General features: G+C 39.3%; 2 protein-coding genes across 2 annotated transcripts; both read left to right on the forward strand.

The window, feature by feature from the left end:
• Positions 1–1,720: 1,720 nt before the first annotated feature.
• Positions 1,721–2,413, forward strand: LOC149116924 (uncharacterized). Its single transcript, XM_089282627.1, has 2 exons — positions 1,721–1,741; positions 1,866–2,413. The coding sequence occupies exons 1-2, from the start codon at positions 1,721–1,723 to the stop codon at positions 2,220–2,222; spliced, it is 378 nt and encodes a 125-aa protein (XP_089138753.1). The 3' UTR covers positions 2,223–2,413.
• Positions 2,414–5,511: 3,098 nt separating this feature from the next.
• Positions 5,512–8,006, forward strand: LOC149116925 (uncharacterized). The gene is made up of 2 exons (XM_089280547.1): positions 5,512–5,801; positions 7,379–8,006. Exons 1-2 carry the CDS (start codon positions 5,512–5,514, stop codon positions 7,701–7,703), a joined length of 615 nt encoding a protein of 204 aa, XP_089136673.1. The 3' UTR covers positions 7,704–8,006.
• Positions 8,007–11,677: the final 3,671 nt, after the last annotated feature.

Raw genomic sequence — 11,677 nt, forward strand, 5'->3', positions numbered from 1 at the left:
ATTCAAATTTTTAAAAACCATCAGTGCGCAACATGTTAATAACCTTGGTGACAGTCATTGAAGACAATTAACCATCCACCTCATTCATGATCAACATACTGAGAAAATTTCCTGTAAAATATCATTAGCCTGATCTGGCATTTTGAGTAGGTTTTTAACAACTTGTCTCGACTGAAAACAACACCTACTTTTTCTAAATATAACTTTATTTTCACCCGAAAACATTGTTTCGAAATAAAACTACACGGATTCTTAGAAAAGCGTTCAGTTTGCAGTTATGTATTACGTTCAAATTGAATTGGAAACGATATGTGTTAACTCCGACATTTACACTGTGAAGCTTATGCCGGAATACATAACTCTGAATTCACTTTATAAGTTTCCCACGCAACGAAATTTATCCGCCCTGTTTCATACAAAAATCTTGCTCCACTTTTTTCAAAATTCAATTAGGAGGGGGGTTAATAGGGGTATGCAAATCCGCAGATCCGTGCCTTTTTTTCACCAAATCCGTCGATCCGCCAATATTTTTGTTCAAATCCGAAACTACAACCACATCCGTAAACAGAAGTGTAAAAGTTCAAAGGTAAAATGGTAAATATGAATGCCACTGTTAATTTAGCACAAATACTAAATAAAGCAGCATACTTGATGGCTATAACATAGCTAGTACAATTCCAATAACAGTCTCGCACCTGAGTTTAAATAAGCTTCGAAGTTCGAAAAAAAAAAAAATTTGGATGAACTCATTAACATACCGACCAAGGCTGAAGAAAGATCTATGATCCAAATTTCGCTTAGGACCCAAGATCCGAACGTCAAGACAGGCACAATCCGGAATCCACGCCAAAATTCACAGCTGATTCACGATCCACTGTGTTTTCAAAATCCGCGAATCCGCTAGATTTACCGCAAGAATCCACAATCCGTGCGTTTTTTAAGGCCAAATCCGTCGATCCGAAAGCCTCTTCACACCCCTCAATAAGCAACATTTCGCCTGAGCACTCAGATAAGGTGACATATGGACGTTATTAACTGGTAAAGAAGCTTGCTCGAGATACTCTACGTGAGCAAATATTAGGGAATAGGCAGCCGGTTTATCATCTTATCGGTTCTACAACGCCAAACTACTTTTTCTTTATTGTTCAATTTAGCGCGGAGTGATGACACAAGAGAGGGAAGATAGAACAAACCGGCAACCGCTTTGACAGGATAAAATTTCACAGATTATGTATACCAACCTGGTTACATGTTAAATTAACCTACAGAACAAGTAACCTGCTTTTTATTTGTTTTTAATTTGAAAGTTTAGTAAGGGCCGGAGGAAGTTCCTTTTTAGCTAGTGACATAAGTCAGTATGAAATGTCATTATATTGGCAGTTCTACCATTAAAATTCGCTTCTAATCCCATACCTTTTAAGTAAATTCACAGCCTGGCGTGGGCAAGGAAGTCCTATTAAAGTGTAACTGTTAAGAACTTTTCAGAGATAACAGGAAAGTTTGAAAGTTTAGTAAGTGGCGGAGGAAGTTCCTTTCGCACGTCAGTAGAAAACGCAGATACTGCTGTCTAGATCGTCTAGTATCGTCTAGACCGGTAAACTCGAGTTATAAGTGAGGTAAGTCTTTTTTCTTATTTCATGTAAGGCTTAATCACGGTTAAAATTTTACATCACATCGAGCCAACGCCCGAGTATTTTTCAAGGGACTTATCGACTCTGCGATGTACTTAACAGCTTCAAAGGTAAATTATATCGAAACCCGTTAATTCATCTCTTATTGTTCAGCACCAGTTGCATACGAAGTTATGCATATTGAATATTTAGTGCATATACTAAAGGTACTCTTTGTCCTTCTCTGCCTTACAGGCCAGTATGTTTATAGTTCTCTTCATGTTTTGCCTGCTTGTGAGAGCTTCGTCCTCCGTTGGCGCACTTGATAAGAGGTCTGGAGAAGAGCGTCATGTCTTAGAGTCCTTTTCTACCGATCCGGAAGAGGACGAAATTATCCTGAACGAGGAAAACCTTCGTCCAGAATGTAGCCAAACAGAAGACATGGCAACCTATGACGACTTCCGGCTACAAGGAATTATGAGCGACTTCAGAGAAAAAAGAAACAAATGCCATAAGCCTGGATCAACAAGATATTCGCGGTATGGAGTTGTTCACGAGTGCAGCGATCACTGCAGATGTACAGTGTGTAAAAAGTGTGTTCCGAGAGGCTAATAAGTTGGCTGTACAGGCAGGATAATATTGTCGAGCTGATAAGACGAATTACGGATCAGGGCTATAATTATGAGACTGACGTAAAATAACATTGCTTGTGAGATGTAACTAAACAGAAACTGAAATAAATAACGTAAATGAAGATCACACCTTGTAACCCCAAATACATTTGTCATTAGAATCAGCCTGAAGTTTTCCCAGGTTAAATGTTGATTAAAAAACTCGGTCAAAATCTGCTCAACTGGGTGTTCGCCGTTTTAAACGTGCTACGCGGAAAAAATTCTGAATCAGGCTCCAAATTGGCTCCCAGTCTAGGCCACGTACGTCAAAAAAATAATAATCTCTTAGGACCTCTTCATATGAGTTCGGCAACAGGGCTGGTTCAGTAACCGGGACTAATTTTGTTGTCTGTTCATATGGGAAATTTCAGCCCGGTCGACGGGGATGAAAATTCAAGAAGCAAAACCAAAATGGTGTCAAAAAGTTGCATCGTTCGCGACTATCATAGCCTTGTTGACTCTTGTGACTTAACTAATAACGGAGTTCCGGCGGCCCAAAGGGCCGCCAAGCGGAGCCCCATACTCATATAGGAAAGAAAAGGAAACCCATGAGTTGATTGCTCACTTTTTTCCGATTTTTTTAAACATAGAATATTACATTTTTCAGATTTTCAGTTACATTTTTCAACAACAAAATGTAACGATCAATGTTTTTTTTTCATTAGTCCATTCTGGCTGACTTCCATTGTTCCTCGATGACAACGTGGATGACGCCATCTTGGAACGAGTGTGATGGGCTGGGTTTCTAGAAGGCAACCGCTGACCTATCAAACCAATTCCCCAGGCCTCCTCGGCTCCTTTGACTAAAATGAAGGCAGAATGCATCTGGGAGGCTTTGGACGCCATAAATAAAGTCAGATTGTGCTTTTTAACCCAAAATTATACAAATAATCAGTCGAAAATCCAAAATAATGCTATCAGTGCTTTTTGGGATAAAATGTAAAAAAAAAAAAAGGGTCGCGAAGCCAAATAATGCCAAAAAAAGTGCTAGCACTATCGGTAAGAGCCTACCTGTCAAAACAAGGTATCCGCTGACCAGTATGAGTGACCATATCGTGGGCTCCAATTTACAGCTCATCGAGGTCACGTGTTTTTTTTTTAACTTGACTGCTGACCAAGGGCTGGTTGCCGATTAGATTGCCGTCTCATGTCAGGTTAACTTGTTGAAAACAGGGCAGGATTGTTCGGACGCCGGTTAACGCTAACCCAGGATTAAAAGTTAACCGAATTATAACTTTTTCTTCTATACAATTGTTTTTTGCTGCTTTGTTTTGTGTATATGGTGATTATTAAAACTCAGTATTGTAAAGCGCCATGGACAATTAGTGGAAAATGGCGCTATATAAATGTATATTTATTTATTTATTTATTTATTTAAAACAGAAGGCCAAACAATATACAGCAAACCTCACCGCAAAGTTACAAAACTCAAATCAAAATTCTACCTTTCCTGTGTTAGCTTAATCGGGCTCTGAACAACCCGGAGCTACGCTTTTAGGCTGGCCTAAATCTATATATTAAAACTAATTCGCATACCTCTGAAGTTGAAGTACAGACAAGGTTGAAATTATGCCTTTGTGGCCGCTATGTTGCGCAAGCGAAGCTATTTTGTCATGACAGTTTCGTCCGGTTACGCGGGCTTGAGTGATCATATGGGAAAATTTTCATCCTAGTGAAATTTTAACAAAGGAAATTGGAATGAGGCGAGATCTCGGTAATTAACCGGGCTCGTGTGAAGAGGTCCGTACTAACCGCGGGCGAGGGCTACACTGGAAAATATTGACCTGACGTCGTGCAAGCTGGAACGATCCGAGCTTAGTACAAAAACCACAGAGGACCAATAATATTTTAATTTATTATATAGACACGAGTGTTTTACTGGAAAATACACCACTCGTAAAATTCATACGAAACCACATCCGGGACTCGAGTGGCGTATTTTCCATATCCTCACTAGTGTAGATATCAATGATTTCACTGAAATCTTAAATTGTACTTAAGGGGGTCTTATACTCTCAGATATAAATTTTTCTCCAAAAAAAAACATTTTTTCGGAACATGAAGATTCAACATCCCTGTCCATTTGTAAATCGTATTTTGAAACGATTTTCCTCTAAAAACTCCTGAATTTACGTTTAAATTAAGAAATCTGAACACTTCTAGCTATATTTCAACATAACAACACCCATAGCAACCATTGTTTACAGTCTAAAGGTACTCACAAAATGGATTCAATTCAGTACATTTTAATGATACTTTACACAAACGCTTTAAAGATGTGTAGTTATGAGAATTTTGCATCATGGTCCTGAACATTGTTTCTTCTACCATCTTATACGCTCCTTATACTTGGTTAACATTTCTATGACTGGTGTGTATTCGGCTGTTCAATGAAACATTTATGTAAAACCTTTAAATATATCCCTCCCCCTGCCCCTAACCTCCCTCCCCACTAGTTCACAGGGCTAATTTGGGCTCTCGGAGACCGAAGTAAAACTTTAAAGCCTTATTTCTCAAAATGACCAAATAGACGGATCATCAATATCTCGCACACGATATCTCCACTGGGTTTTAAATGTTGTCAAATTTTCAACATTGGTGAAGGACACAATTATCTAGGTCTTAAACCTCCAAAGTTTGCAATTTATGAAATTTTTCCCTGTTATTTAGTTAGTATAGTTAATATTAGTATACTTTTTCAACATTTCACGAGAAAAACCCCTCAAAACACTGTTTTGTGAGGTTTGTCTCCTGAACAACTTGCTTATGGACAGGATGAACTTAATTCCATACTTCTTGAACCATTCATTATTACGTTATCGTGTTTACAATGAACACCACTTTTTAACACTTAGGAGCTAGTTATTTATTAACTATCGTGGCACGTGACCTGGAAAAGCTCATTTTTTAAGTCAGAGTGCAAAGTCCTTTAACGTGGTACCAAAACTGTTCCACAGAGTTGTTTTACAAAAAAAAAAAAATTATGTATAAGACTACCTTAAATTCGTCGGTGTATCATCCAAACATCTTCAGGTCTTCCTCGAAAGTCTTCGGAAATGATATGAAATGGGGTTACAAACGCAAAGTAGCCAAGCTTATCTCTACGCTCTCTGATTGGTTCAAAATATGTCATCCTCTAAAACCATAGTAGTCGAGGTGCTTTGTTCTCTACCGATGCATGGTGGGTAGTGTTATTGTTTTCTCTTTATTTAACAGATGCCTAGTTCGCGATGGACACGAAGTGCGAAATAAGATCTTCCTATTCCCTGTCAGGATGTCAAAAGCACACTGATCCGATAACGGTCGATTCAGGCTCCAACATCACTCTCAACTGCACGATTTTTACAAGAGGACTGGCTCGAGACACGACCTGGAGCCAAGCGTTGGAACGAGTTAAGAGTAGTACGGGGTTGACGAATCTGGTTTTAGAACAATCAAATTCAACGAAAAGTAGTGGAAAATATTCGTGTCGATGCACCACTTTAAAATTCGCGCGTAAGTGTTTCCTCATTAAGCCCTGGTACCAATTCAAAACTATTAAAAGAATTTTCTTTTTACCATTAAATCTGTCTCAGGGGTGGATCCAGGATTTTTCAAGGGGGAGGGGGGAGGGAGGGGATGGTACTTTGGGGTTTCAGAATCAATGGGGCATGTTCCCGAAGTGTTGATATTTGAGAAATGGAACCTAATTGAAAACCGTTTACTGGCAATGCTAAAAAGTACAAATTATTATGAGATACCTGTCCAGAGAGTTTGCCTTTATTTCTTCATAACATTCTCCATTTTTTTCAATTTTTTTGTTTCGCTTCTCCAAGAGGGGGAGTGGCTAGCCATGCAATCCCCCTCCCCCAACCCCCTAAATTCACCCCTGGCACCTAAACGTATACCATTTATAACTACCTTCAATCCATCACTCCCTCACATCTCTAACATCATTAAAAAACATTACAATTTGTTGCTCTCTTCTAACCGCTGCAAAAACGTTTTTCAGCATTTACCTGTTGTAGCCTTCAGACGCTCCCCTAACCTTCATGACTTACTAGTTACAGCTAAACTCTCTTCTAATTCTTCTAATCCCCAACCCCCTTCTGGTTCTTTCCGTTGTGGCAAAAACTGTGCTACTTGTCCTTACATTTCTCACGGACTTACTACATATACCTTCTCTTCTACCGGGGAAACGCGCCCCATAAAATCTAACCTGACCTGTGACACTAAAAACCTCATCTACATGATTCAATGTAACCGCTGTAATTTACAATACATAGGAGAGACGAAACGACGATTAAAAGACCGATTTAATGAACACCGCCGTACCATAGATAACCCTAACAACAAATCTAAACCTACTACAGCCGCCGAACATTTCCTGTCCTCTCCTAACCACACTGCTAACGAAAAAGTCGTTTCTAACCGAGACTCTATCCGTAAGGCCAGGGAAGCTTTTTTAATGCAAAAAGGCAGAACAATTGATCCTAATGGTCTGAACATCCGCGAAGAAACATATTAATTGTTTCCATTTGTTTCCTTTTATTATGCTCTTTTATCATGTTATTTCATTTTACCGTATGCTTATCTTTAATTTACACTGTCAATTACTTTTGCGTATTTCCGGTATTACGTAAATATCGGCTACATAAAAACACGTCCCAATGTAAAAATTTCCATTGTACCTGAAGAAGGCTGGTTTTGCCAGCCGAAATATAGTACACCTTCAAAAAGTCATTACACGTTGTGTCGGTTTTTGCTTTTGTATTCTTCATTTTATATGTAAAGCCGATTAGATCACTATTGATCCAACGTATACCAGCAGGATCATCGTTCCGGTTGCTTGCTTAAACATTTTATAGTTATTTCCTGTCACATGGCATGTTAACATGGCATGACACTACTAGACAAGACTTGTCGAGACGTCATACTTGATTCGATCTAATCGACGGATAATTATACGATAAGTCAAATTATTCCCACATTTTCATTGGTTCTTACTTATGATCAAATTGAGGACACACAGACGTATCGATGAAGTCCTTAACTTTTGTCTTTGTCAATGGCCACATATTTAAACTCAATAAAATACCTACTTGTTCTTTTCTTTAGGCGTATTGTAAGTCCATTTACAAGTTCGCCAAATGGCATCATCCAAGACGAGAAAACGGACTTAAAATGCGTTTTCAGCGGTTGGCCCCTCCCTCATACAGTTTATAGGTTCAAGAACAGCAAACTAATAACCAACGGAACTGAAGGCATTTATCATTTACTGCAGAGGAAGGGACACTTGCTGTGTAGCACACTTCATCTACCACCCGGACGTGAGGACCAGAAAGGTGTCTATGTGTGCAATGCAACAAACGGTATTACTGACTGGTCGAGAAGCGCCTCTCGTCCGATAGAAATGTATTTTGAGTGTAAGTTATGTTGTTAAGTCAGTCCAGCTAAAACAGGTATTTCCTACTCAATGGGTCTTTTAAGAAAGCAAAACACAGGGTCGTGCCAAGCGTTGAGAAACTGGGGGAAGGGGCACAAAGATTTTAAGTAACTTGCTGTATTTTAATAATAATAATAATAATAATAATAATAATAATTTATTGATTTATAGTGCGCTTTTTAACATACCAGGTGATCAAAAGCGCATTACAACAATAAATAATCTAAAACTATACAAGTATTAAAAATCTACAATAAAATTTAAAAATAATAATAATAAAAAAAAAAAACAAAAAAAAAAGACACTACATCATTTATTATATGTACATATTTAAGAAATATTAAAAGCTAATTTAAAAAGGTAAGTTTTAAGATTTGACTTAAAAGTGGAAATACATTTGATCATGCGGAGGCTAACAAGAAGAGCGTTCCACAGAGTGGGCGCAGCCACACTGAAGGATCTGTCACCAAATGACTTTTTCATTCTCCCCGACGGATGCTTTAATAAAACACCTTCAGTAGAGCGCAGCGAATAGCGTGTAATAGTCTTAATATGAATTAAATCAATGATATAACTTTGTGCCATGCCATAGAGGGCTTTGAAAGTAAGTAATAAAATTTTTAAATTAATTCTATATCTTACTGGTAACCAGTGTAAATTTATCAAAATGGGCGTAATATGGTCATACTTTTTACATGACATAAGCAGCCTAGCTGAAGCGTTTTGAACTCTTTGCAATTTAGCTATTTCACAGTCCGGTAGTCCATAGAGAAGTCCATTACAATAATCAATTTTACTTGTAACGAAGGCATGCAATACCATTTGTAATTTATCCCTGGGCAGAAAGTGGCTTATTCTCTTGATATTATGTAACCAGAAAAATGCCGCACTACAAGACTTAGAAATATGGGTCGACATAGAAAAATGCGAGTCGAACCAGGCGCCTAGATTACGCACTACCTTAACAGGCTTAATATCGATCATGCCAACACGGACTGAACAGTGATTAATTTTCAGCAACTGTTGTCTCGATCCGATAACAAGAAATTCAGTCTTATCATCGTTGATCTTTAATTTGTCCCGGTACATCCATTTACGTAAGTCACTAATGCATCGCTCCATGGCTTCCAATGCCTTCACTTGATCCGTAGGACTGTTAGGATTAAAAGACAAGTAAAGTTGCGTGTCGTCAGCGAAGCAGTGCGCATTCGGCAGGTGGACTTGTACTATCTCAAAGAGCTTGGAGGCGTAAACCGCAAACAGAAGCGGGCCGAGACAGCTGCCTTGTGGGACACCAAAACGCAGATCGAAGCTATCAGATGTAGCCCCCTCAAACAAAACACGCTGGCTGCGTCCCGACAAATACGACGAGAACCACTCTAAAGCCTTTCCGTCTATACCAAAATCAGTGGTCAAGCGTTTTAGCAAAATCGCGTGGTCCACGGTGTCAAAAGCAGCGCTTAAGTCTAAGAGGACAAGTAGTGTATAGCCTGCGTAGCAAGCGTTTCTGTGGGGTGTGGGAGCAAAGAATTACAGCGCAAAAAATGGAGCCCCCTTCTTTGTTTTTTTTTGGCTCTCGCTCCATTTTCCGCGCAGACAAAACACCGAAAATCCCTTCCCTCGGTCTTCCTTTGCTTTCAAACCCCACGGAAACGCTTGCTACGCAGGCTAAGTAGTGTAACACGCTGCGAGTTCATATTCAATAGAATATCATTAGCAACTTTCACCAACGCTGTCTCCGTACTGTGATACCGGCGATATGCCGATTGTAATAGCGGATAGAGACCGGACCGGACAAGGTGGTCGTATGTCTGATTGAATACTGCGCGCTCAGTGAGCTTGGAAATATAAGCCAAGTTGCTTACAGGAAAGTAGAGGAGTTTGGGTCCGGGGAATCCATTGGAATGTTCCCTGTATCTTGGAACCTGCAATTCTTGCACCTCAGTCAGAGTCATCAGCGTAAGTTCGTGGTCGTTTCAGACTTTCTGAGGTCCCTTAGAGGCAGAGGCGTGAGGTGGTTGAGACTGGCCTTTCTCGCGGTTGAAGTTAGGTAAGTCTTGACCCGCTTAAAGGCGAAAAAATAGAGAGCTCGGTCAGTTGACGGCAATGGTAGGCGGCAAGACTTTTATATCAAGCTCACCAAGTGTGCAAATCCCACTAAGACGGAGTTTGAGACGGCTTTTCCGAGTGACTGAAAAAACCTTTAGCAAATCAACAGTGTCGAATGAGGAGGTGTCGTAACCCATTGATTACATCATGTCTGGAAGAAGAGACAGCTAGAGTCAATCTTGCTTGTAATGCTGCAAGTTATTATCCTCGTACACGGCCACTCACTTTCGTTAGTTCTTCTTCGTGGTCTTCGCCTGCTACCGCCTTCAGAAGAAGTTCCTGTATGCTTCAGATCACGGCACGAAAAATTGGATTTACTCTAAATTTGATCTTGATCAAAGTCGAGGTCAAATATGATCATATCTTTGATCCAAACTTTGACGTGCGTCAAATGTGTGTCAAAAATGTCATGGCTTTGCCGATACATTTGATCCTCGACAAAGAAGAGGCCAAATAAGATCTTAACCGACTTTGACTCCACCTTTGACGCACGTCAAAGGAGGAATCAAATATCTTACGGATTTGCCATTAGATTTGATCCCTGTCAAAGGCGAGGTCAAACATGTCAACAACTTTGACTACAGATTTGACGCGCGTTGAAGGCGTTCAAAGACACCACGGCTTTGCATACCTTTGGTCTCTTATGTCAAAGGGGCCATGGCTTTGTACAACTTTGATCCTACGTCGTGTCATGTCAAACGCGAGGTCAAATATGGCCATATCCTGCGACTCCTCTTTAAACGCCCTAATAACCTGCGTTTTCGTTTTTTCTGTTTTAACGATTAAATGAAAGTTTGCTTTCTTGCCAATGTGTATTTTCCTCTGATAAAAACGTTTTCACTTGACCTGGAAGTTACAGAAGAAAACAGCGGGGAAACGTGGCTGCCAGCGGCTTCCCGCATTTTTCTGGCCAATCAGAGAGGAGCTGCAGGAGAGGAGACTAAAGGTCAACGAAGTTGGCTGCGAGGAAAGCAGACATTTTTCTTCGTTTGGCTTCATTTTTAGGTGAAATTTTCATTGTATTTTTGACCAGGAAAGGTAAGTCTTTGAATGTCGTTCAATTATTTTCAATGTTCAGAGAATAATGGAGTTTAAAAAGTAAATTAAACGCAGCAATGGCTACATAAAGAGCTATGAATAGCGTATATTCTTAGCAGGACAGATCTTCGGCAATGAAAACAATTTGGTCGAAGATTGCACTCGACTGAATCGCAGTTGATCGGCAAAGCTCTTCGTTAAGAAAAGACAAGACTTTATTTTCAATTTACATATATTTATTTACAAAAGTTGATAAAGATATATTTTTTTCTTACTCAGTCAAGTCTTGTGAATTAAATTGAAGTGACTGTCAGCAGAGATTTTATTATGATCAGTGCTTGAAATAAACGTAACTTAACATAACTTAAGCTTAAGCTTAACTCTATCTACGTATAAATTGGTGTGCACAATGTCTCTGGTAATTTCTGAGCTTGTAAAAAAGCTGATGTAAACATAAAGGAATTTGCATTGAAGGAAAAACTCAGTCAGCCATGCATGACAATCCATCTCGACCTGACTTAATTACATTCATTATACCATATGGAAGAGTTGTTGACTCTGAAATTTAAACTATAGGTAAGTCTCTGCTTTTGTCTCTAAAAAAGTTCTGTTTGTTACCACAGTTAAAATTATGATGTTTGTGCATAAATAGATTTTAAAAACCTAGATCAAATCCAGAGGTCACGATCTTTTTGGCCAGCAACAAGAATTGGAATCAGTTCGTTATGTATGGAGAAATATAATGTAGCGTTGCCCAATTCAGTACAGCAGCTGCTCATAGCTAGCTGTAAATGGTTCAATATAGTTGTGTACCCCCTGATACA

This window comes from Orbicella faveolata, unplaced genomic scaffold (genome assembly GCF_042242905.1).
Source record: "Orbicella faveolata isolate gen_17 unplaced genomic scaffold, um_ofav_v1 contig_12, whole genome shotgun sequence".
Taxonomy (NCBI): Eukaryota; Metazoa; Cnidaria; class Anthozoa; order Scleractinia; family Merulinidae; genus Orbicella; species Orbicella faveolata.

Excerpts from the sequence above, each read along its gene's own strand:
- LOC149116925 (XM_089280547.1), top strand. The coding sequence starts at position 5,512 with ATGGACACGAAGTGCGAAATAAGATCTTCCTATTCCCTGTCAGGATGT. Across the intron at positions 5,802-7,378 it reads TGTTTCCTCATTAAGCCCTG|GCGTATTGTAAGTCCATTTA; the intron begins GTACCAATTCAA and ends TCTTTTCTTTAG.
- LOC149116924 (XM_089282627.1), top strand. The coding sequence starts at position 1,721 with ATGTACTTAACAGCTTCAAAG. Across the intron at positions 1,742-1,865 it reads TGTACTTAACAGCTTCAAAG|GCCAGTATGTTTATAGTTCT; the intron begins GTAAATTATATC and ends TCTGCCTTACAG.